This window comes from Curcuma longa, chromosome 21 (genome assembly GCF_044706935.1).
Source record: "Curcuma longa cultivar G26 ecotype Majalengka, Jawa Barat chromosome 21, ITB_CL_G26_1.1, whole genome shotgun sequence".
Taxonomy (NCBI): Eukaryota; Viridiplantae; Streptophyta; class Magnoliopsida; order Zingiberales; family Zingiberaceae; genus Curcuma; species Curcuma longa.
Genome location: NC_133881.1, coordinates 12,237,441 through 12,263,906, shown reverse-complemented (window position 1 = coordinate 12,263,906; position 26,466 = coordinate 12,237,441). Strand labels below are relative to the sequence as shown.

At 37.8% G+C, this 26,466-nt stretch overlaps 3 protein-coding genes across 4 annotated transcripts; 1 reads left to right on the top strand and 2 right to left on the bottom strand.

Moving 5' to 3' along the window:
• Positions 1 to 4,128: 4,128 nt before the first annotated feature.
• Positions 4,129 to 16,279, bottom strand: LOC141815063 (transcriptional elongation regulator MINIYO). Its single transcript, XM_074703027.1, has 10 exons — positions 15,895 to 16,279; positions 14,881 to 15,802; positions 13,763 to 13,890; positions 12,784 to 12,974; positions 11,648 to 11,753; positions 11,311 to 11,574; positions 8,709 to 8,897; positions 5,585 to 7,867; positions 4,575 to 4,784; positions 4,129 to 4,504 (listed from the first exon to the last, which is right to left on the bottom strand). The coding sequence occupies exons 1-10, from the start codon at positions 16,135 to 16,137 to the stop codon at positions 4,343 to 4,345; spliced, it is 4,698 nt and encodes a 1,565-aa protein (XP_074559128.1). The 5' UTR covers positions 16,138 to 16,279; the 3' UTR covers positions 4,129 to 4,342.
• A 940-nt stretch (positions 16,280 to 17,219) lies between these two features.
• On the bottom strand, positions 17,220 to 18,790 carry LOC141815190 (pectate lyase-like). Its single transcript, XM_074703111.1, has 4 exons — positions 18,594 to 18,790; positions 17,852 to 18,512; positions 17,676 to 17,779; positions 17,220 to 17,601 (listed from the first exon to the last, which is right to left on the bottom strand). The coding sequence occupies exons 1-4, from the start codon at positions 18,788 to 18,790 to the stop codon at positions 17,220 to 17,222; spliced, it is 1,344 nt and encodes a 447-aa protein (XP_074559212.1).
• A 1,573-nt stretch (positions 18,791 to 20,363) lies between these two features.
• On the top strand, positions 20,364 to 26,445 carry LOC141814298 (small GTPase LIP1). 2 transcript variants are annotated; one of them, XM_074702234.1, is made up of 7 exons: positions 20,364 to 20,799; positions 21,364 to 21,455; positions 21,541 to 21,682; positions 23,397 to 23,698; positions 24,825 to 24,878; positions 24,969 to 25,099; positions 25,933 to 26,445. In XM_074702234.1, exons 1-7 carry the CDS (start codon positions 20,700 to 20,702, stop codon positions 26,129 to 26,131), a joined length of 1,020 nt encoding a protein of 339 aa, XP_074558335.1. In that variant the 5' UTR covers positions 20,364 to 20,699; the 3' UTR covers positions 26,132 to 26,445. The 2 variants fall into 2 exon arrangements, with proteins under 2 accessions (XP_074558335.1, XP_074558334.1); XM_074702233.1 differs by having other exon boundaries at positions 25,930 to 26,445.
• The last annotated feature ends 21 nt before the right edge of the window (positions 26,446 to 26,466 follow it).

Sequence of the window (26,466 nt, the reverse complement as noted above, 5' to 3'; positions counted from 1 at the left end):
ATTTATTCCAGATGATATATATAATTCAGTTATAATATTGGACGCAGTGTGTGATTGATTAGACATATATAATATGCAGGTTAATTGATTATACTTGTTTTTATTTTTCTTTTTTATAATCTGCTAGTTCGAATCTACGAACTCCATCAAATTAATTTCTGATTCGTGAATCAGATAAATTCGAAATATCAAAACTTTTAGAATATTCATTCTATTTGAAATTCAAATTTTGTTGTATTATTATTTGGAGTTATTTTATCACTATACAATTGAAAAAAAAACAAAAGTGAGAATGTTCTTCAAATGAACAAGACAAAACACGTGAGAGAATCTACAAAAGAAGTGTGATCTAGTGGCTACATTCGATGATTACCAACGAATCAAAAGGTTGACCGTGTTTTCCTAACAATTTTATCATTCTTTTTTCTTCTTATCATTTGCGGTCTAGTCATCCCTCGCGTTCGTCTTTCATTTTTATACTCTTACACTTTTTATATTATATAAAAATTGAGAGAGATTAATCGTCGTCTTCTTGATTCTATCTTTATCCCCACAAAACACATTAATTCGGCTTCTTAATATTTGATTTAGGATTTAAATTATTTTTCTTTGTCTCCTTTTAAGTTTGTAATTAAGCATCTTAAACACTTCAACCCGCTCTTTAGATCATGTAATTATTTTAATGGAGTATGGGTAACAAATGTTAATATTTATAGGTATCTTCTTACAACAGAATATACTCTTGAGATTATAGCAAATTAAATGAGATAGTAATTAAGATCATATTAAATATTTTTTTAAAATTGATATATATATATATATATATATAGCATAATATTTGATATATTTAAATACTTATCTAATCTAATATATCAAATTAATAAAATCTGATTGGATGAACAATGAACTAAATGTATGAAGAAATTCTAAATATATAAATTTCTTTTCTAAATCTTAAAATGGACCCTTAATTAAAGCCCGAGTAGGTTAACACGCTTCCGTCCTTGTGCAGTCGCAAGAGATGAATAATTAAATAGCGAGTGACGCAAGTCAACATTAAATATTATTTTTTTAAAATCTAAATATTTATATTATTACAGACTCAATAATCTTCGAGGTTAATCCGTCGATCGAGCAAATTCGAAAGCATTTTCGTTCAATGTTTTAAATTTTTTATTTCTGTTATGGATGTTATGATCCGGCCAGCAAGATCAATCTAAGCTCAAGACATGTCGGACAGAAAGTTGACTTAACTGTACACTCAGCCCGTTTTGACTCGACTATTCATCCAACTCACCCACCTACTCGGGAGCTCGAGAGCCCTAGCTCCCGGCTCATCAAGAACGCGGCCAAGCTCAGATTCCACTCAGCCAAGCTCGGATTCCACTCAGTTGTGCTCGATCCTTGCTCAGCCCTACTCAAGGCTAGTTTCTTCACTGGCTAGTCTCGTTACCAATTCTCCTTTCTGTCTTTATCAGTCAGTTAGATCACCGTCATATGTGACATGATAACTTACTCCTTGTTATCACAAATCACAATATGGAGTTAAATGATGCGACTTCATGCTATGATGACACTAATAAAATATTTTTTACATCTTGATGGGACATATCTTCTGAAAGGAACATATCTTTTAAAAAAATTTCATCATATGGATATTCTACTTAATTTGCGACATGACAAGCCAATATGACTCTCTCACCCTTTCGTCTATATAATCTCCCTTTTGCACAGATATAGGTACACATACATATACCTTCGTCACGCTCTTTCTTTCTGTTAGTTCTCTCCTTCTTTTCTGTCGGTGACTAACTTAAGCGTCAAAGTAGTCGAGTCAGAACACCCCTAGCTGCTTTTTCATCGTTTTTATGTTTGCAAGATCTTGAAGCCCGCTGTCTCCATCTTCACAAAGTCAATCTTGATGCTGCATGGAAGGTGACGTGTCCAGGAGACCATCTCAACCGGAATAATTTCTTTAGAAGAAAATATCTTATGATAAAATTAATGTGCTCGTTCATTGATTGGAAATACAATGAGGTTGACATAAATAATTGTTCCCCAGGACAATTAAAAGATTTAATCGTGGTATTATTATGAATTTCGAGTCTCATAATTAAACGCAACGAATAATTAATTATGTATGCCAAGAAAGAAAACAAACAGAAATTACGAAAAGCAACTCAATCCCGTTCGTTTTTTCACTGTGGATCGTACTAAGCAGCTGGTCCATGCACGATGGCGTGAGCAATGGCGTCCCTCGCCTGCGCCGCCCTGGCAGACCTGACGCCGTTCTCGCACACCATCTCATGGTCCTCCAGCCCGAACCCTTGCAGCTCCTCCCCCATCTCCTCCTGCCTCATCTCGCACAGGTTGTGCAGGACGCAGGTAGCGCCGATCACCAGCGGTAGGTCCTGCAGCTTCACCTCCGTCCGCTGCCGCAGACACCCCCACCGCCCCTTCAGCCTCCGGAACGCCTCCCTCGCCACTGCAGCCGCCGCCGCCGCCCGCTCGTTGAACGTGAGCTGCTCCCACGTTAAGTTTTCCTGCGCGTTCGATTCCATTCGGTTTAATTAATTGATTTCGATTGATTTAAACTGAAGGGAGAATTCCGGCGACCTGAACGTATGGCACCAGCAGCCAATCGAGAAGCGGGTACCCTGCTCCGCCGACGATCCAGTAAGGCCCGCCGAGCATCCCTCCGTTCCCGCGCTGGTACAGCGCGGATTTCTCCAGCACCTGCTCGTCGGCCATCGATCCTGGCCACCCAATGCAGACGTCAGTGAACACGCCGTCGGGGTCCACCACCCCTTGCAGCGTCACCGTGTACGACGTCCTCTGGTTCCGGTCCGTGTGGCCGCGGTTGAAGTAGGCAGCCGCGTTCTCCCGCGGCGCCGTTACCGGGATGTGAGTCGTGTACATCGCGCCCACCATGCCGGTGATCCCTCCGGAAATCGCCTCGAACCTCGCCGCCGCCGCCTCCGCTCGCGCCGGGTCTGGCCACGCCAGCACCCCCTGCATCAGCACGTTGCGGATGGCGGTGCAGACTTCCAGGACGATCTTGTGGCACGTGGAGATGCCGAGGCCGAAGCGGCGGGAGACGAGGCGGAGCGACTCGCCGGTGGCGAGGCGCCACACGCACACGGCGACGCGCTGGGGGACGGGGATGGCGGCTCGGAGCGCTGTGTCCTCTCTGGCCACTGCGGCGCCCAGGACTTCGCAGAGGAAGCCGAAGGTGGAGCGGGACATGCGGAAGGCGCGCCGGAACTCTGCCTCCGGGAGCTCAGGGGAGTTGTGGCGGTCCCACCACTCGCTGGACCGTTCCCTGACCCATACTCGTCGGTGCGGCAACTGAGGCGGAGGCGGAGGAGGAGGCGGAGGCGGCGGCATCTCGTCATTGTCCTGGGAGTTCGCCGACGAGGAGGCGGCGAAGTGGTCCATGAGATGGAAACTTCGAAGGACTGACCGAATCCAAAACAGAGCAGTTTAAATGCGTTTGCGCGAGGGAACGAGCTAGGAAGCGATGGAGGAGGAGCACGCGGTTGGGATCATGGCTCGACGGCGGCTCACGCGGATGGGTGGACCGGGTTGGAGACGGGTCAGACCGCACGACTTGGACGGCAGGTGGGTTCTTGTTCGAGCCGTTGGCGGTCCCACCGCTTGGACGGCAGGTGGGTCCGATGCGTGCGGTCTAGACCCGCGAGTCTACCGGTTGAAACCGGACCGGCCCGGTCAGTACAGTGACACTCGGTCCGTCCGACGGTTGGACTTGGAATTTCCAGATAGATCATGAAAATCCAACAAACCGGTCCGCGAGGGCGTCGTGCGCACCGTTAGATTTCTCGGTCAACGTGAGAAGATATCGGGTCGGAAGACTGTGAACCCGAATCCGACGGTGGCGTTGACTCGGGAAAGAGTTTGACCAATGTAAATGCAGAAGCGAAGACGAATAATGTAGACGCATAAGGCAACATGATGGGATTATTCTAGGTGAGAATTGACTATTTTTCTCAAGGTCGCTCAGTGTGAATCCTCTGTCTTCACACTAATTAAAGCGTTAAATTGATGAACTCATTAAACATCCTGTTCAGAATTTAAAGTCTTATCATAACCTATCGACAACAGGAACTGTGGATGACAAACAGGACAAAAATGTTAAAATTTAGTTTCATTTACAACCTTAGGAAACTACTATGTGCGTGCTTTTACAAAGGTTTGCACGACTCGAACAAAAACTAACCCTACTGGGCGACTTGAGATGCTTGCTGCCGCAAGAACCATAAGTTAAAGAACTAACAACCAAAGCAGCTTGTTGGCACTCGCTTACCCTGACTAATGGTGATCCTTAATCGTAAGCCGAAGGATCCAGCTTCTCCAACAATGCCACCAGAGAAGAGTTTCCTCCACAGGCTTCCTTCAACACCGCGAGTCGCCTTGTGGCTTCACTCTTGTGAGTTGGATCTTCTGATGTGGTTAAGCCATATTGGACGAGAGATAACAGCATGGCCTGAGGAGAGGCAACGAGAGTAAGTTTGTGTCACTTCAATAGGTTGCATCAAAATTCAAACATTGTTTACCTCATCTTGTGGCTTTTGCAAATGGCTCCGGAGAAGAGACTTCACCAACTTGTTTCTGAATGCTACCTTCTCCGGTGAATTAGTATTAAATAAGAAAGAAGAGAGATGATGCGATGCGATTGTGAAGCTGATGGAACCTCTAAGAGCAGCTTTGTTAAGGATTCCAGAAGTCCATGATTTTGAATATGACTCCAGAATATCTTCTCGGTCCTGTAAATCATGCTCAGAAGTTGATTTCAATGTGTTCAAGGAAAGATGGCATTAGTCTATCAATTTCTATTAATAAAGCAATTGTAGCAGAGAATCCTAACAGTCCATAACCAGTTTCACACACTTTCGAGTGTCAAAACAAATGCATCATAGAATCATTAACAGTCTGCGGAGGGACGGTGTCTGGGACCCTTGTCGGCTTCACTACAAGCACAACATTTATAGCTTAAAATTGTGAGCTATGATCTTATCCCTCCCCTATTCAGATTTATGCAAGGTAGTCATTAATATTATACAAGTCAATTAAATGATTTTTTGTTATATTAATTAGAATTTTTCTAGCAGTCCTTAAACCATTACATCGTCTAATCCAATCAACTCACCTAACTATCAAATTTACTAGTTACCTTTGTACCATATTCATATACTTGCATCCTATTTTCTCTTAGTTTATCATCTATTAAAGCTATATTAAATTTCTACCAGATCATGTCATTAATGCATAATTTATATTGAAGTATGGGCATAGTTCATAATTGCGACTGAAAATACTGACAAAGAGTATGTATGTCTACTAAGTCATCCACTCATGAGCTTCACACATCTAATTCAATTCTCAATGAACATATGGGGTCAAAGAATAGGAATGATAAATCTGATCACTTTAGGGACATAAAATTCCAACATCAAATTTGGACATGAGAAATAGCAGATTTAATTAGCAAAATCACAGTCCAAGAGGGTATCAACAAACCAGGAATTAGATCACAGCAACTGAAGAGTGAGAAATCAACAAGTACCTCAACCGGTTCAAGATACCCTTCAGCATTAGCGATGCACTTTTCTATTGGCGGCAAGAGTTCAAGTCCTCCTAAATTAGATAAAGCATTCCACATAGCAAGCCTGATAGTAGGTTCGACTTTTCGATGCAGATAAACTGCTACTTGCCGACCATAAATTATATCACCATAAGATAGGGCACAGAACTGTTCAGCAACATGCTCAACAAATGTGCTATAACTATCGTGAATTGCTTGAAAATTAAGAATTTCCAGTCTAACATTATTTTGAGCTTCAGGTAAGGAATTCGTGAAACCTTGGAGTTTTTCATCTATATGCTGGCCATATATATCTTGCAAAGTTTTGAAAATATTCATACTTTTCTCCTCCATAAGCACATCCATGTTTTGGCTCAAAGCCATGGATAGGGCATGTAACTTCCAAATCAAAGGAACACCAGATATTGGAGATTCTGCAGAACTAGAGCATAGATATATGGAAGAGACTTCAAGGCCTAACAGGAAAAACAATCCACTTTTTGCCACATCAAGATCAGTAGGCGAACATGTGCTAATTCTCCTGGCATCCCCCATAATACATATAGCACTGAGAAACCAATGCATAGGCAATGGCAATCTCTGATGTGCCCACTCTACCATCAAAGCATTTGTAGATTGGTCTCTGGAAAACTCTGAATGTGGCTCAGTCTCCTGAATTGTTTCAAGGGCACGTCTCGTCTTGTACCTGTTATTGCTATTCATTTCAGAAATAGTCTTCCTCTTGGCAATCAGCCATCTTTCTTTATAATGGGAATCCAGCATCTTACTGAAAAGATAATAATCTTCGTCACCATAGTGCCAGTCAAATGAACTGGAAACCTTGGTACGGCAAAAATATTGAGCCACAAAAGAACCAAGGTACTTCATTACTGATGCCTGAAATAAATAGTCCCATGCCTTCTCTAGGATTGTTTCATTACCAGGTCCTGCAAGCAAAGATAATTGAAGTATCGAATTTATTCTCTCCAAAGTGAGCATCTGATCAGGTTGATAGCTTACTGATTCCGTAGCTTTTATTTGAGTTTGATCATTCTCAAAAATGACAGGGATGTTATGAAGCAAACTCAAAATCAGTTGTGCATCAGTTTGTGCCAACAATACCTTTGAGGACCAAAATCCCCCTCCGCAACAGCCCCATCCAAATCCAATTCCAGGTGCCGGTCCTCCTCTGTCAAACATTTCAAGAGACTGCAAGACTAGCTGTTTTGAAGAAACTACGTCCATGAACATTGTGAGCACTTCTTCAAGCTCATTATGAGCAGACTTGATGAGACCAACATTCAGTATCTTCTCATGCAATCCTGACATACTTTCTGAGAAGGATTGAGTATCATTGAAGTTTCTGGCTCTCTGGACAAAGTCATCAATTAGAAGAGCGAGTTGGACAAGTGCATGAAGACAACTTGATGAAGATAAGGACACATCCAAGTCCCCTTGTTGTCTTAAAAGACAAAGCAAGTTTACCAGAGATCCAGTTTCAGTAGAACAAGCTTCAAATACTAATTTGCTTGAACCCGAAAAATTAAGAAACCCATTCTTTACAAGGTTAAGGCCAACATTAGGAACAAACTGGGACAACCTAGGAAGAGAAGTAATTTTGTTGTCCAATTCGTCATGGATATTTGGAGCCAACTTGTGGAATACACCACAAAGCATATGAAGGGCTGCAGAAATCACCCATATTATGCAAGAAATAGAAGCAAATTCTAGATGGTTAACATTCTTTTTTGGGTCAGAGGTAAGTGAGCATATATAAGGTATATCTCTTAGTTGTAACCACCTAACAGCCAAGTCAACCATGGGACACACATCATTCCAAGACCAAGCTTCTGAAGTATCATCTGAAAAACCAATTGATCGATTGTTTATTTGTTCACCAGCGTGCAGAGTAGGTAACTTCTCAGCCAGGGTCTCCAGAACTAGGTAAGCTTCCCTTGTAATGGAAGTGAATTCACTCAAAAGATTGTTGCTAATTAGCTTATTAAACATAGGAGGGCCAAGCCACAAACAAAGAGCAGTGAAAAAATCTGTGAAGTATGTTATGCAAAATCCAAACTGAATGCAGACTTTCCATAAACGCAACTGTTGAACCATTAAGGCTGAAGTGAGTTTACAATTTTCCCTTCCAGATTCCATCCACTTTTCAAGGGAAGGAAATGGTTTGTACCAGTTCCACATCACCTGTCGAAACAACCCACACCTTACAAAATCCCAGCATATTTCCTTGTTAGCTTCAGATAAAACCTGCATAATTAACAACACACTTACAAAAACAAGGGCATATTTCCTTGTTAGCTTCAGATAAAACCTGCATAATTAACAACACACTTACAAAAACAAGGCGGTAAAAGGAAACAAAATTATGTACAAAAGGGCAAAAAATAATATGGGCCTATAGATAAATTTGGAAAAAGGATGCTCTTAAAGTATATTTTAAACTTTTGGCATGTTGAACAAATTGCTCAAATTTATTATGTAAATTCAATCTTTAAGAAATAGTTACTCCCCCTCCTAAGCCTCAGGTCTTAGATCCATCCATGGTATCATGAATAAGAATCATAACTACATTGTGAAAACTAGTTAACAGTCCAGAATTTAGTTTGTTCAGTCTCTCGAAACACAAAGGTATAAGATAAAACAATTAAGTGTTGAAAATTAAGTTTACAATAAAGTTCAGACAGCAAATAAATCACTAATGTGTGCCTTAAATGGTGGTAGAATAAACTATAAAGACATGGATTCAATTTGCTCACTTTTATCTAATTATAGAAAAATGAATAATGCCTAGTGATGAGCTAATCCCAAAGATCATCTTTTATGAGTCAATAAGAAGGAGAACCATAGAGTAACTTAAAAATTATCAGACACTACATTTTCAGTTCAAATTGTAAGGAAGAAAGTTCTAATAAATCAAAGAAAAATAAAATATATCCAAAGATAGGCATTGAAAACAGCATACTAAAATTTTCATTAACACTAACAAATAACATTAATTGTTTAAAAACTGACACTGCACCTGTAAGATCACGCAGAAATTAAAATTTCTCTAGAAGGGTAAATCAACTGTAGACAAGACAGATCTAACCTTCAAAAGAAGCACAACTTTAATCTGAGAAGGATATGGGTCCACCAACCCTTTCTTGGTGAATATCTTAACAACTGTTTGTATCAAACTTGGGCACTTCCAAACAGCATCAGCGCAAGTGGGTGAGTGTCTGGCAATTGCAACAACAATAGAAAGAAGGGACTCTTCTAAAGCTGCAAGAGGGTCCATCTGAATAAACCAAAAGATAATTAATAACTAATGAAGCCTTTAAGAGCTTTAGATTCAGAAGAAAAAAAATTGTGAACATAAATGTAATATTCATTATAAAATAGAGAGCTTTGTGACATAAGATTGAACACGGAGATGGGAATACAGTGAAGATATTGAAAGAATTTATTCCTTTCTGAACCATATTTTCCGTTGTATGTCAAATATTGAATTTACATATTATAATGGAGATCCAAGAAGGCAAGAACTATGTACTCACAAAATTGATTAGATTTACAAAACCAAAGTAGCCATTGGCAAGCACCTTGTGCATGCGAATGGCAAAAAATGAGCAATACATCTATCCAAAATTATCACCTCCTCTTATCTTGCTTATTTTCCTTGTTGCTTCCCCTTCACCCTCCCCTCTTCCCTCCAACCTATCCATCCAAGTAAGCAGGCCATTAATATGTACCCATCATCATGATCATCAAGCTATTTTTGTTCCAATTATGAGGTTGGCTATATGACTCTTTTGTCTCTATTGAGTTCTTTGAAAGGCTAGTGACACAAAAGTTGGTCATCAGATATGGTGTGGCCATTAATGTGGAATATTGATAGAAAAGTCAATTCTGGAACATTGATAGGAACTCATTCTTCAGAAACTGTATTCAAAATAAAATGCATCTATCTAGTGAACTATTATTGGGCTTTGCAAAAGACAATCATTTGTCAAACTGATGAAGCCAGCAGCAAGAACTGAACTGTTATTTATCTGATTGATATTTGCATTTACATTTATGCAAATTAATTTGCATGTCAGGTGAAATTTAAACATAGAGCTAATGCAAGCTACAACTTTCAACATCAAAGCAAAATGTCTTGCTTGTAAGGCTAGCTACTTCACTATTGATTTGGTCTAGTCAAACTAAACAATTCAACTTTTAAAAACAGATTCCATGTTGTATCTTCTTGTTTTGCAAGGAAAAAACATAAATTAAGTGGCAGAAGTTAAACAAGTATCAGAGTCCCCAAAAATTCTGCAATAAAGCCCAACAAAGTTGGAGGAATTCTTCTATTCATAATTATGGGGACCTCATTGCCATCAAATCGGAGAATAGCCACCAATTGGATGAATGTGAACGGTATATATCTAGGTTTAAATTTCAGTTTAAATAAAAGTTTTAGTATCATCCTAAAATTACCATGTGGAGACAACTCATATCAATGGATGACATGGGCTGTGCTAATCTCTTCAAAACATTTTTCCCATCTTCAACTTCTTTTGACAGTTCATATCATCCTTTTCCTATGCCTCCTAATTACCATAAGACTAGAGAGGGTGCTGTGTCTGTGTTTAAATTGTACCAAGTGAATAGATGAGATCTGGTGTAATAAAAAAGAGGAAGAGAGGATGCTTAAGCAAAAGGGAGAAAGAGAAGCAGCATACAAGTCAGTATGATTGGAATAATAAAATCATGCTGACTAAATACATAAAAAAATGCAATTCTGCAAGCATCATTTCAGGTTTAAATTAGATTATGACTTGAAAAAAACTTTGTTGAAGTTTAAAATCATATCTTTAAGCACTTGTTAACGATTCATCATGATGATATTTTATTTATCATAAATTGTTGGTTATGTATTTACTAATATTGTAAAAAAATTGCATCCTTATGATAGTGTAAAGTTAGTTTTTTTGATTTATCTTATTGGAAAGACAAACTTAGATTATTATTTATAAGACTATTGTATGTAGCTGTTTAACTAGAAACTGCTATGTTAAATAAAAATAATCTCAATATGTTGTGACGTCATTATGTTCTTGAAGGACTGATGAACATGTTTTGTTTCTCAGTAGAGTTTACTGAAGAAAGCAGAGCATGAATGCATGACATCATTCACCCAATGAGCACTGAAATGGTTTGTGTCTCCGGATACAGCAGATACATGAGTGGTATTAAGTAGATGGGTAATTCTGATTTCAGTTCCTGTTGGCATTGGTGCAAGAGGGAGGCTTCCATGATAATATTGAAGTCCAATTCTGTTCAAATTTATGCAACGATGGCCTTATTGGTATTTCAATTTTTCCTAGATGGCTATTACCTCACAGTATAAGATCGATCAGTGATTTATAAGTTATACGTTCACATACGACATCATTGTTTCAAAGCAGGGCAAACCACTGTTAGCTGTATTAATATCCAAGATTTATCTGTTACATATTTTACAAATGCGTGAGTTGTATTCCTACTTTATAGAACAAAAGTACCTAAGTCTTAACTAGACTATGAAATTCCTGACAAAATGAGGTTCTCAATGTAATCACATTCTCAATGTTATCCCTCCATAACAAAGGTTTTTAAATGTGATATATCAAAATAGACTCTGAAATTAGCCGGTGCAAAATTTAAAGTGTAAGAAAAATTTTGACCTCCAAAAGACAACATATTCTTGGAAGAATTCCCATCCTAATAAGGCCAGCAGCAACATCTTGTTCTGATACAAAAATGTCATCCTGAATGGTACGATTCCCTTCATTTTCATCATCTTCATTATTCTTATAATTATTGGGAAGAATGTTTGAAGATTTAGTGTTATATTTCCAGTAACCCCCATGAAGAAAGCCACCATCAATATCAGGTCTACTCCGAAAAACAGGAGCAGTGAAAGTATTTTTTTTACTAGCGGTGGATTTCTGTAGAAAAGAAAAAGTATGAGTGAACTAGAAAACAAACAAAAATGAAATTTCATTGATTGATGTAGGATACCTCTGAAAAGTCAAAGAAGTTCTCATTCATGTCAAAGCATAATATAGATTGAATGGCCTTTACACAGTTCAAAACCACAGAATCATGATTATCATCCAACGCAATCCTGTACATGAACTCAAATATTAGAAGCTAGGAAAAACATATAGAGGTACTTAGAAAACTGGAAAAAAAAGGTTAGAGAATAACATTAAACAGAAGCCAATTCAATGTTATTTTCCATAAAATATCACATGAATAACTAGGTTTCAACTACTGCAGCCACCAAATCACAACCAATCAATAAACACAGTTTTTCTAGGTCCAGACAACTTACCTGTCTGTTGACTAATGGTTTGATAAAAAAAATCCAAAAAATAAACGATCAGGTAATTTTCCATTTGGCTTGACTAGTTCTGGCAGGTTTAGTAATGCTGTTGGGATATCCAAGATCAGAACCTTTCCCAGTGGAACTGGAAATCTGGTTGGATTTCCAAAACATGATCGATGATGGACAATTTTTTGAACAGCAAATGCAGTCAAAAGTTCTTTTTGTTACACTCCAGGCGGGAATGGCAAAAACACACCCGTAGAGTTTGTCTATTTGAATATATTAACTATACTTTCTAAATGCTTTCTTAGAGATCTACTGCTAAATAACAGATTCACCAAAGATCCAAAAACCATGCATATGTGAATAGCCTAGGTAAAGTAAGCTACAGGTAACATTTAATTTTCTCCTATTAGGCAAGTTTTTCCATTAGTTGGGAAGCATACATGGTAGCAAAAGTAAGACCAGCAGTTGGATGATATTTTCACTCCAGTTAAGAAACTAACAACATGCACTTGTAAGAAAAAAAGAATTTGTTTTGATAGAAAGTTGGTATTTGCCCATGATAAGACAAAAAATAACAGTTGAACTTCTCTGTCATTATTGAAGAGTATTGGTGAAAAGGGAACAAATATTTGAATTGTGCTAATCTCTTAGAAAGTAGAAACACAAGAAAAAAGTTGGAAGAACCCATGTCAATCAAAATTTTACAGGAATATAAACAAATTCCAAATAACTCAACAAGAACAATTTTGAGTTAATATAAAATTCTTGAAACCCAAGAGCGTTTTTTGAGATCATAATTCTGTATTCTCTTAACATTTACCTAAGTGAAATAGCCATTTGAGGTTCAGGACCAAGAGCAAAAGCCCAAACAGCTTGCCAATCAACGAGATTATCAGAGGGGTTTATTCCTCTGACATGATGATAATCATTATCCATTTGCTGTAAGTTGCACAAAGCCTTGTTGAGTATAGATACTATCAGATGCAAAGCAATTGCCCTCTGTCCTGGTATCTGAAGTTGAAAGATAGATAGCAGTGAAGTATTACTTGAATAACATAGGCCAGTTCTAAAATAAGACAATGATATAATATAATAACCCTGATTCTGCAAAAAATACTAGTGCACAGCATGGAAACAGTGAACAACGTTAAGCTGCAAAAAGGTCTTAGATGAAGAAACACTTTAGTGATCTAATATTATGCAACAGGCATCTGCCTTTAAATAGAGAAAAGAGAGAGAAGGCAGTGTCCTCGATGACAAAAGCACCAACTTATTTGAGCCACAGGTTGCATGTCCACAATATAATGAATTACAATTCCCATTAGCCAAAATTGTCAAGTCTGCAGCTAGCAATGCTACCATCCTTAAATATTATAAATCTGAAAAAATCATCCACATTTTACAATTGACAGCAACAACGTTTTTAAAAGTATCTATTTACATTCACGTCAAATGTAAAACCCAAAGCAGTCTAGTGTCACCCTTGATACACAACTAAAGTTAGCATAATGCAAAGGGAAGCCTATGAGATTGACAATATGCAATGGAAAATTACCAACCTTTGTCTAATTTGAGGAAGCAGATTGAATGGGAGAAACAATTATGGAAATGAAATAATATAATTATCCAGTAAATCACCATTGTAGCCTTAACAAGGTCTCTTTGCTCTAATTGTGAATGCAAATTAGAGATGTCTTTTAATTAATAGAAAACACACAAAAAATCCTTTTTATGACCATGAGCAACCCATTAAGCAGAACAATCCAAACAAGATGCAATAATAAGTTGATCAAACTAACCATACTCCTAGTAAGTGCTACTGCTTCATTAATTGTATACCCTGCAGCAGCAGGATCCCCTTCAGTTCGAAGCAAGTCCCTCTCAGTCACATTCTCAGCATTGTAAGGACCAACTTTAGAGCCACCACCTAAATGACAAGAAATAAACTAATATCAGTAGGAAACCAGCAAAATAAATAACAAATTGAATGAAAAACAAAGATGACCTTTATATGCATGATTCACAATTTAGAGGCAAGGATTTTGTTGAAGAATAAAAAAATCATTGGACAACCATATAATTCCCAAATAGTTTAAACTCACAGCTCCCTGTTAGTGGTGATAACACCAACAATTGGTTGGGATGTTGAGTGTTAAAACTAAAATATGTAAAAAAATTAAATGAATAGCAATAAGAACGTTTAGATGAATGTCAGTTTAGATGAATGTCGATGATTACAAAGACAAAATAAACAAATTCTATTGATGCACATGAACACTAAGATGTACCATTATGCGTAATTAAAATAAAAGAGAAAAAAGTTCAGATGGTATATATGCCCCAAAATGGCCATTAAATCCACAGATAATTTGAATGAATTAGAACTGATGATAAGAAGGATAAATGGAAGCCAAAGAAAACTCCAGTTAACATGATTAACATCTAGGTATTGCTATTATGGTCTATATTTTGCTTATTACTATGTACCAATCTCAAATAATTGGATAAATAGATGACTTGTTATTGTTGTTTGTCCTCTTTTGAAGATTAATCGTCCAAAAAGTATATTGTTAATCTTTTTGTGATACATGAATGTGATTATGATACCAGTATGTATGTGTCACTGCCACATGAATAAACAATCGCACAAACAATCAATATTAGAATTACACATTCACAAGTAAAACTAAATTTTACATTTTATGCTATGCTTGAAGGTCATTTAAGTATACAGCATGATGTACTGGTAAATAATGATCCGACCAATTAGTATTGGGCTTTATTCTAATCCTAGTCAAATATCTAAAACTGAGAACCAAAAAATTACAGGATCAAATCTAAAGTGTGTCATAACAAGTTGGTGTTTTGGTAACAGTTTATCCGCTTGATATTAATAGTGCAAGGCCAGTGATAATACCATTGAGAATGTTATGAGTAGAATCAGCCCCCAAAAGGTTGCCATCCAATGAAAACCTTAATGACCTAACCTTCTCAACTCTCTCACTCCAAGACTTCCATGAGCTATTATTGCTTTCAATCTTTGAGGTCCGAGCTCCAGAAGGGTCTACAGTTGTTGCACTCTTTCCACTATCAACTGGCTTGATACTTGAGACCTTTTGTCTTCCATCACTTTCTCCTTGACCAATAACTTTCCTACTCCTTAACTTGCTTTGTCCTCGCTTCTTCAACATCTCAAGAACAGAAGGATTCATCTTCTCCAGTATCTCAGTTTGTGCCTCAGATATCTCTTCTGCAGACATGTTCTTTAGCAAGGAAAGATTCTCAGCATCTATGTCATCCATGAAAGACGAAGAACCATAACAATTGGCTTCTGACATCTCTATATCACCGCTATCAGAATGTTTCTCAGTCCATGCAGCAATGCTGCTGATAGAACTGGCTGAACCCACACCATTTTCATCTGCCTCTTCAGATTCTAGTTTGCTCGTCATGGATTTTGGTTCAGTTGTCAACGTGAACTTTTCGGTAACACGTCCGTTCATCAGCTCTCTGGACAAAAGTTGATCTTTTTCTGGCTTACAAGCACTGTTTGAGGTAGAACTAGGTAAATTTCCGTTCTTTTCATAGTTTACAACACCACTCTTCTTCACCTCTCTTTTTCTCCCTGCATCAGCTTTTGCTACATTGTTGGATTGTGGCAAAGAAGCGCCGTCCTGTGAAACAACTTCCTTCCACTTGCTAAAGTCCAGGGGTTTCTTCTCCTTTCTCTCGATAGGGTTTGCATAGGTCGCAATCGGATCATAATCTGTTTCATCCTTATCTTCCTCCATGTCACCCTCTTCCGCCTCAATCGGCGCAGAGCCAAGCGGCGCCCAGTGCTACAAGTACAAAAAAAAAAAAAAACTATCAAGAACGTAACGTCAAAGAAAGCGTTAAATTTTCATTCTGTTAATTCTTTCTAAGTTCCTACTGGGCCATGTGAGCGGTGGCGAGCCACGGGGAAAGGAAGAACCGTCGAACGAGGAAGGGGAATGGTGGAGGGGATTCCAGTACTGCTGTTGCCGTTACCGGAGGAGGAAAAGCCCTTTTCAACGATGCCGCCAACGAGGCCAGGTGCATGATGTAGTTCATGTACAATCTTCTTGAAAGCGGTGCTGGATCCTGTAGACTTTTGAGAGGTTCGATAGCCCTTGGCGGGCTTGTCTGATTCCATAGCGATCGATTTATTATGCCAATCTCTCAAGTCAGGACGAGTAATACAAAACCGAAGTATCAACGGTGGCGCAACCTTGCCGTTTGAGGGATTGCACAACCACCCGGGAGGAACTATCGAACCTCCGCAGCGTTCGCCTGCGCTGTAGCTCCGCCGCGCCCTCGCGAAGTAGCCGCGGAGACCCTGTCGGACCTCCTCGAAGCAAGCACACAACGCAACGCTTTGTTTGGGAGGGTTGAGGAAGGGGATGGAAAGGTAAATAAAGGGCAGGGAACGATAAGGAAAGGTAAAAAAAAAACAGAAATTTTTTTTATATTAAATTTGAGAGGTAAGGGGAATATAATTTTAAATATTATTTATTTTAATTTTAATTTTATTTTAAAATATTAATTTTTAAATAATTTATTTAATCTATTTTTTTTAAATTTTTATTGCTGAGCACAATTTTTCACTTTTTTTATATCATTAAATTTATATATATATATATTGATTTATTCATTGTTGTATTAAAATGTATAGATTTTATATTTATATTTATTGTATGTCTATTCATTATTTTTTAAAGATATTTTATTTATTTAAATTGTAAATATTAATTTTAATTGATCTCGTAAATAGTTTTGATAAGAAAATTCTTATATCCATAGGTTATACATATTTTTTTTACATACAAATTTATTTTAAAAAATAAATATATTTTTATAATTTTATATATTTAATTTTTATTTTTTTCTTTTCTCTTAAATAAAGTAAGACATTTAATGAACTTTCCGTTTCTAAAAATAATATAAATAGTTCTATGTGGGCCGGATCGAAAGCCCAGTAGTGTGCTCTTATCCATCCTCGCTTCTCTTCAGCTCACGATTGTTTTCTAAATTTTTAAAATTATTTTAAAAATATTTTTCAATTTTTTTAGTATTATAATATATATATATATAATAATAATAATTAAGAAGCACACTTCCTTCGAACTCTCTTCTCGAGGAGCGTTCTTCCTGTTTGGCACTACATTGACCTCGTGCACTAAATCGGATCGATAAGCATACAAATATTCCATAGATTTGATAAATTAGAGATCACGATCAGCATTGCTGATCGGCGACGCAGTCGAGAGCGCCGGCAAATCGCGTGAGTCTGCTGACGTAGTTCCCTATCAGCTCATGCTCCTTGCTCGGAAACTCCTGCTTCAGCTCCGGCGATCCCGACTCCACGGAGGATGCTCCATTCGCCAACTCCGTCGCGTGGTTCCTCTTCTCACCTGCCTGTGACAACATCAATTGCTCTCCTCTGCATTTTTTATCCGAAAGTTTACCGTCAATATATACCTCCTTCGCGAAGTGGGTCGCCGGAGCGGTGTACCGGTTTCCTTGGCCGAGCATGGTCGGATGCTTGCTGCCTCCGACGGCGTCCATCATCCAGTGGGTGTAGTCATTGTTCACGATGTGGCAGAAACCCCATCGACATCTGCAAATATGAATTCAAGTTGATCACTGAAAAACTATGGCAGCGGAGGGATCCAGATTGCGAACCTTACTTACCTGGGCATTCTCTGAACAAGGCCGGTTCCGAAGTGGTTGAAGGCTAATGTGATCTGCGCGATCGCGTCGCCGGAGTAGGAATCGCTTTCACCGAACGGCATTGCCTGCAGATTTTCATGGTCGAATTAGCTTTCATGGAAATGGAGGAAAACAGAGGAGTGGCGATGTGTGTATACGTCGCTGTGTTGGGTGAGGTGGCAATTGGAGATGGTGATGGCCGTGGAGCTCTGCCCGACGTCGATGAGGCCGTCCATGCAGCTGGCCACAGAGACGTGATCGATCCAGATGTTACTGGATCCAATGATGGAGATGCCGTCGCCGTCGCTCCGGGTGCGGCGGCCGACGTGGCTCTCAGAGTCGCGGACCATGCCGCCGTTCCCGGCCTTGATATCGTGCAGGTGGATGCCGTGGAGGATGACGTTCTGCACGAACTGGAGCGTGACGCCGGCGCCGCCAGCGATCCGCACGTCGGCGCCGCGGCCGTCGATCGTCTTGTTGCTGGCGACGATCAGCTCCTCCGCGAGTCGGATGATCATGTCACGGGCGAAGACGATCCAGAGGGGGCGGTCCTGGACGACGCCGTACCGGAGTGTCCCCGGCTTCGGGTTGACGACGTCGGAGTCAGAGGCGTCAGTGACCACGTACAACTCGCCGGCCTTCCCGCCTCCGGCGTGGCGGCCGAATCCCTGGGCGCACTCCGCCAGCTGCTTCCGGCGGTCCGCCCAGTTTCTCCTGCACCGCCAGCAGCGGTCGATGGGGTTCGTCGCCTGGCACAGGCCGATGATCCGGTTCGTGCCGCGAAGGCCTCTGCCCTGCTTGCGGTGCTTCGCCAAATCTCTGCGTCGTCAGTTTGGTCGCGGCTTAATCAACCAGCAAGGAGGAATTACAGAAGTAAAGAGAGAACGAGCGATTGATTACTCGCCGACGAGGTTGTTGAACTGCCGGGTTAGGGATACCGGATCCGGGTTGTAGGATCTCTTGGCCTCGTGGTTGGCTTCCTCTGCCCGCTTCTTCCAGTACGAATCGAAGTCGGCGATGTGAGCGCCGGCGAAGGCGGCGGACGCCAGGAAGAGGAAGGACGGGAGCACAAACCTCACTGTGGAGCTTGATTCCATCACACGATTTACTGGGAAAAAATTTATATTCTTTTAATTTTATTTTTATTTTTTATTCTTTTTAAATTTGTGCAATTTTTCTTTATTGCTGAAAATATTATATAGGTGGAGAAGTGGCGAGAGGGCAGGAGAGCCTCATTTGATGGCGTCTAAATATAGAGAAGGATGGAGCATAGGGAATGTGTGGTTCTCCATGGATCCTATATTTTAGCATTTAAATCGGCCTCTTTCAATTTGTATTTTAGAATTTGCTTCGATTTTATATATTTAATGCAAATAAAGATAGGTTCTTATATGTTTAAGATAGAGTTGTAGACTAACTGCTACAATACAATGTATAATAGTTATAATCACTTTAATTAATATTCCATCTAAATATATCAAAATCATTTTAAAATAGTTATATAAATTATTGAATAGTTGATATATAGTTGTGAAAGTTATTTAAGTTAGTTGTTATATAGTTATAATTAAATTCTATATTTTAAATTCTGACAAGCTATTATATCAAAATACTTTTAGTAAAAAAATTTCAATTTCATCGAAATTATTTAAAAATAATTATACGAGCTATTAAGTAGCTGCTATATAATTGTATAAACGGTTAAATAACTGCTACATAGTTAGAAGTAAATTCTAAAATTTCAAATTTTAAATCTTAAATTTTAAATATTGAACATTATTATATATATATATAATCTTTACTAATATAGTCAAATTATTTGAATTTCATTAAAATTATTTTAAATTTATCAAAATCACTTTAAAATAATCATAGAAATTACTAAGTAGCTATTACATAATTGTATAAGTTGTTACAATAATATTATATTAACTGTTACACATTGTAATAATTAATCATAGCTACTATGAATAATGATATTTTAGAAAAGCAAGATATACTTTTGATTTAATTTTTAAATCAAAATCTATTATTTAATGCAATTACATGTAAAAATCTATTATTGTTAGTAGTTTTATACGATTGATTCTATGATCATTTATGAAAAGGTAAATCGAGAAGCTACAGTTAGGCGTTAGCCATTACAGGAAGGGCGTTACCTCAGTTTCATAGAAATTCCACCTTTATTCACTTTAATAAATCTGTCTCGTAATAACTAATTCAATCATGCCACAACGTGTTATTTTTTACTTACACTCTTATTTTATGCTTGTGTTTCGCTTGTGAAACTCAATTTCAAAACACAATACATTTTATACAATCAAGCATGTGCTTTTTATATAGACACCATTATTTTAGATATTTATTATTCAAACGTAATTTGACAATAATATTCTTTTTAAACCATGCCATTAATTTATTCTATTGAGTAGATTTTGTTGTCAATAAAAGAATTTATTTTTTGATTTGATTTAGATATATAAATTTAAATCTACCCATTAATAAATCGCTAAAAACGTATTTATCTAATTTAATTATTATATAATAATATGATTTTTTTAATAACTAAATCATGTTCATCGAATTTATAAAACCTCATAAAATAAATTTCAGTTTACTCCTATATTTAACTTATTTCAAAAACACTTCTATAGTTTCACTATTAGTAGATCCAAAGGACCAAATCGAAGCATTTCGTTTATCTTCTTCAGGAACTCCCATTTCTTCGAGCATCTTAGCAGTTATCGCATCTCCCTCATCCTCGATCTGTCCGCGGACTGTTCTGATCGATCTTTCTCGCGCTGCATCTGTTTGATCGTGATCCCTAGGGGTTCTGGTCTACGGGTGTTGGTTTATTGTCTGTTTTCTTCCTGGATCCTGGATGGTGCTCGATCTGGATGGATGTTCGGTGTCTCCGTCCCGAATCTGAGTGTGCCCGGTCCCGATCGAGGGTTTATTCAGCAGAGGAGGCGCTTCTGCACAACGAGGGATCTGGAGTAAGCAACCATGTTTTGGAGGGAAAGGGAGAGGGACTCTACTAGGTTCAGGGAGCAGAACGGCGGCCCTCCTTGCGGCCAGGTCCGCGTCCTCGTCGTCGGCGATGCAGGTGAACTAAGTTGGTTCTTTTGTCTCCTTCCAGAAATCATTCTTGGGACTAGGAAGGGACAAAGTAGCTGATGCTAATGAATTTCTAGTTGCATCTACAGTAGGTGTACGAGCATTCATATGATTAGATGAAAATGATGTCCATGTATTATCGGGTATGTTACGTTTAGTGAACATTTATCGCCCCAAATTCTAGCTTCTGTATCCTCAATTGACTTTTTATGAATTTTCTGGTCTACATGAGTAGTCTGGAGGAGACGGGTGAGAAGTGGATTCTTTTGCAATACTGAGGCATTTGAATCTCGTAATTTTAAATGATGGAGATGCTACCTGATTCTATATTCCATAAGTTGTTTCCTTCCCAAATAATTCCGGTATTTTGATCTGCATGAAATCCTTTCTAATGTAGCAGCATATCATCCTGCTACAGATTTATATAGTTATACACAATTCATTCTTAACATATGCATGAACAAGTTTCATGGTTTAATCACATTGTGAATGATGATGAATGGATATATGTATTATTTTAACCACATTAGCTTGTTACCTGATATCCTGACAGGTGTTGGAAAAACATCCCTGGTGCACCTAATTCTGCAAGGTTCTTCCATTTCTAAACCGTCTCAAACAGTTGGTTGTACAGTAGGTGTGAAGGTAAAAGTAGCTTGTTTTCTTATACCTAAGCTTGTTTGTTTGTGTTGGATCGAAGTTTCCTCACACATTTTAATTATCTTATCAGCATATTACTTATGGAGCTTCAAGCAGCTCTTCGAGTAACATAAAAGGTGATGCACAAAGAGACTTCTTTGTTGAGCTTTGGGATGTCTCAGGGCATGAACGCTATAAGGATTGTAGATCTCTTTTTTATACACAAATTAATGGTAAGTTCCATCTATCATGATTCAGTTACAGTCTACCTTTAGTAGCTACCCAGTTTTAAATTGGCACACCTTAATTAGAATACTTTAATATTGGTTCTCACATGTTTAGATTACTAAGATGGAGCAGTTACTAGTCTCACTACAAATTCAGTGGTGGCTATAAAAAAGTACATGTCTGTATGGGTCCATGCAGTGAGTTAGTTTGATTACACATGCACTTGCATACAACACTTGGACCTAAAGGATATTTGTCATTTTTGAGGTCAGAGCAAATAGATAAATGTTGAATATCACCATATTGTCACCTTGCACATTGCTGTTTGCCTCTGAGTTATTTAATGAAAGCCCTCCTTGTACTATATTGTTTCCCTGGTATTATATGTCATATATCAGACTCTAGAACAATTTCCTATGAATATATAGGAATTTTTTGGGCATAGTTTTAATATTTAATTTTGATTCAAAAGTCAACCATTAAAGGCATAGGAATACTTTTCTTGATGTTATTTAATTAAATTGTTAACAAAGTTTTCCCCCAATTTGCATTTTGTACTAAATTACTTCACTTCCAATCCAAGGATGTGTGTTGTTTGAGATGTATTACTGAATGTTGAATCTGTTTCCCAGGGATTTAAGTCATATTACTGAATGCTGATTCAGTTTCCCACCTAGTGGGATAATGCTTGGTTGTTGTTGTTGTTATACTGAATGCTGATTCTGTTTTCCATGGATAAGTCATGTCGGACTACATTGCAAATTATTCCACATTCAGGATTGGCATGCTTAGTTATCTAGTCTTTGCATATTTTTTTGTTTCTTATATCTAGGTAGATCAATGATAGAACGTTTAATTAGATTTTCTGTTCGGCACATATGGGTTAAACTATTTAATATGGCAGAGAGCCTGAGATGGAGACAAGGACCAACCGACCAAGGAAATAGATCTTATTTATCTACATAAAAAAACAGGATACCACAAGTGAAATTTTTGAGAGGTAAATTTATGGTTAACTAGCTACAGCAAACTGTAAACTTTTATCTATGGGGCTCTGCTTCAACATGGCTCCGTACTTTGTGCCATTAGAATCAGGAGAGTTTTTTGGTTCAGGATAACTTGTTTCCTTGATTGAAAGGGTTTAGTGTATCACAAGCATGTATATTGATGAAGCCTGATTTTATCATAATGGATGCATCATGCATCTGCAATTAGCTTTCAACTTAATTTATATTCATGATGCAACAGCACTAACGATAACAAGAAGCTGTGCAGTTCTAACTACCCAACTTTTCGCGATTGGCTACATGAATCTTACCCCACAATGAACTCTATGCAAGGCTATATTAGTGGGCATTCCACTTTAATCTCATTAAACAGAGTTTTCTTTGGTTGCTTCTTATTCCACACATCCCATCTACTTTGAACCTATTTATACCACCTTAATAAATGCTAACTCATTTATTGTCCATTTAGAGCTCTATCTGATTGCTCTCAGATTTTTTATTAAACCCTACAAATCCATCTCATAACTTTCATGTCTGTTACTACTCTCAATGTTATTATGGTCCTATGCATACATTATAGGGAGTGGGGGAGATGAGTCCTTAAATTATCCTCAATTTTTTTACTGTTAAATTTAACTAATAATGTAATTGTATATTGTGAATGCTCATATTGTCATTTAAAAATAAATAAATAAATAAATCTCCTTTCCAGGTGTTATATTTGTCCATGATCTCTCCCAGAGAAGGACAAAGACCAACTTGCAAAAGTGGGCAGTTGAGGTTGCAACAACTGGTACATTTTCAGCTCCTCTGGGTTCTGGTGGCCCTGGAGGTCTTCCTGTTCCTTATTTAGTTATTGGTAACAAAACTGATATTGCTGCAAAAGAGGGCACAAGGATAAGCAGTGGAAATCTTGTTGATGTTGCTCGCCAGTGGGTTGAGAAACATGGCCTGCTTCCTTCAAGTGAAGAACTTCCCTTGACAGATAGCTTTCGAGGCTCTAGTCTTTTGGCTGTAAGAAATGCATCTCTGTAGCTTGAATTGGATCAATATATCTAGAGAGAAACTAGTTCTTTGCTGCAATCAGAATTTTCCTTTAAGTAGTTATAGTACTATGCATGACTTTAGACATGGAAATTTGATGGCATTATTTGAATTTTATTTAAAGCGAGAAATTTGAATATTAACTATGGATACGCTAGCACATTAGTTTACTAGGAACTAAAATGTTTTGAAACAAATTTGTGATGTGCTCCAAATATAATGATGGTGTGCTTTTTCATTCTTTGATTTAAACATTTCAATTGTGGTTAAAAAATAATTGCAACACTGAATATTAGGTCAGAAGGCTACATGATTACAGTGGCATGGAATGAGAAATATTTAAGTCATTCTAAATCACATTTTATTACACTCCTCCTTTACCCCTTAATCGTTCTACTTTAATAGAATCAAGTCTTCTAAATATGGAATATACTTGTCACCTTTGCACATAGTTATACTAATTGTTTCTAATTTTACCATCCATACCATTTGCTATGTAATTGTTCTGGATCATGAGTATTTTTTAATCTTTTCCAGTCATTACACATCTCTCGGAACATTTTCTTTTCTACATTAACCATTTTGTGTTTCTTACTTTCTTTACCTTCCAACACTCTGATTCATAAGCTATGGTGGGTTGTACCATAAAATTTATTTTTTAGCCTAAAGTGCACAAGGCAATCACACAAAACTCGATAGACTTCTCTTCATTTCGATCACCCATTCTTTATTCTAGTGAGAATATATTCATTAATGGTTTCTTTTTTGTTAGCAATAGATCCAAGATATTTAAAACTCGTATAAGAAATTTATGTTAGTCTATTTCAACTATTTTGATGATTCTCTACTTATTTTTGAAATTATATTTTATACATTCAATTTTATTCTATTTTCTCCAGAATTCATGTTTGAAATTTAATGTAATTAAATTCTCATCAATTAATACAGTTTCGTCTTCAGATAACATACAGCAATGTTGAGATAAGAACCACATAGCTATCCCAAAATAGTTGGGATTTGCAATTTGATACCTTTAATTAGAGCTTTATAAATCATCTGAGGAAGTCGATGAATCTTATGTGCTATTTGTCATCAGGCTGCTAAAGAAGCCAGATATGACAAGGAAGCTGTGATTAAGTTTTTCCGCATGGTTTGTATTGCTTCATCAATTTTGGTCTTCAGATTATATTCTGCTAACTTATAACTCTTTTTTAAATGTCAAAGTCATTTCTGTTTTCAGTTGATTCGAAGAAGATATTTCTCTGATGAGCTACCAGGACCTAGTTCATGGTCTATAAGCCCAATGCAAAACACCATTAACCGTGCAGACGAAAATGCTAGTAATGATGATCGTTTGCATCGAAGATCGAGGTATCTCCTCCTTGAGTTGTTAGTTGATATAAAAATCTATCTTATTCTATTCTCTTTCAGAGAAAAAAAAATAGTTTGTATTCACCATTTTCTAGATAACTGTATTTTGGATGTTTTGGATAATATATCTTATTGCATCTGTTCTGGAATTAGCTTCAAGGCTTTCAGACTTTGTATCCTTAGTTACTTTGTAAGATAGCACTGCCTAATTTGAAATGTTTTCACCTGTCATGTTCCAGATATAATTGCTTTTCTTTTTGGAAGCTTAGTTTCATGCTCTGATTTCTGCACTCACATCATGTACTCCGAGTTCGGTTAACATGGCCTTTTAGTAACATAACCTTTTGTCAACACATCTCAGTCTGTGTTTTTCAGTCAATTTCCCCTGTCGATTGCAGTACAGTTCCATAAAGGGTTAATTTTCTTGGATGGGAGATATGAGGGGAAGGAGTGAAAGTGACACAAAAGATGTACACGCTGATGGAGTTTTTACATGCAATTTTGTGCCTCTCTCTGCCCTCTCGACTTTTCGTCTAAGTAATCACAACCAAAATGTCAAACCTATTATGTAGCCATTTTGAGCAGGTTATTTCTTTTGTAGATGTAGTTAAATTGAACTTTAGATTTGAAGGATACATTAATTTGTTTCTCACAAGCAGGGAACTTTTCAGGATAGAAAATCATCTTTTCTTCTTTACCATTCAAACTGGGATCCAGACCTCTGAGCTTACTGAGAAACCTTATATGCAAAGCTTTTTTTTCATTCTTTCTTTCTGTTTCTTCTCTTACTTCCTCTAGTTCTTATGCTTGTGAAATAAACTGTTTTATAGCAGCATAAGCGGGGAAGCATACACGCATAGCTCTCTTCCAGTTCCACCACTTCCTGCTCAGCATAACCTTACTCCGCCGCGAACACACTACCCTCAGCAACCTGTGTCAGGGCCCGAGAGTTTCAGCTTCCAGAGATATTCTGCTTATGGTTTGCCTGAAAGTGGTCGCGCCCAATCAAATCGAGCCGATATTAATGTTTGATAGTTGATCATAGTGTTTGATGAAGAATGCAATATTATTTGTGATCCAGTTCTGTTTGTAAAGTTCTTGTCTATGTGGAATGTGGAATCTACTTTCGTTGGGATGCTTTATGGTACTCAGGTGTTACATTACAACAGTATGATTCTTTTATACACTTCCGGAGAAAGGCCAAGTGCATGCTCATTCAGAAACAGAAATACATATATATGTTCATCTATTATGATTGACGAACGGATTTCATGGAACTTTGTTGTGACAGTTCTCGTGGATGGCCACGTTAACATGATTCACTTTATATTATCTTTCTTCTCTAACTAGTTGACCTAATTATTAAG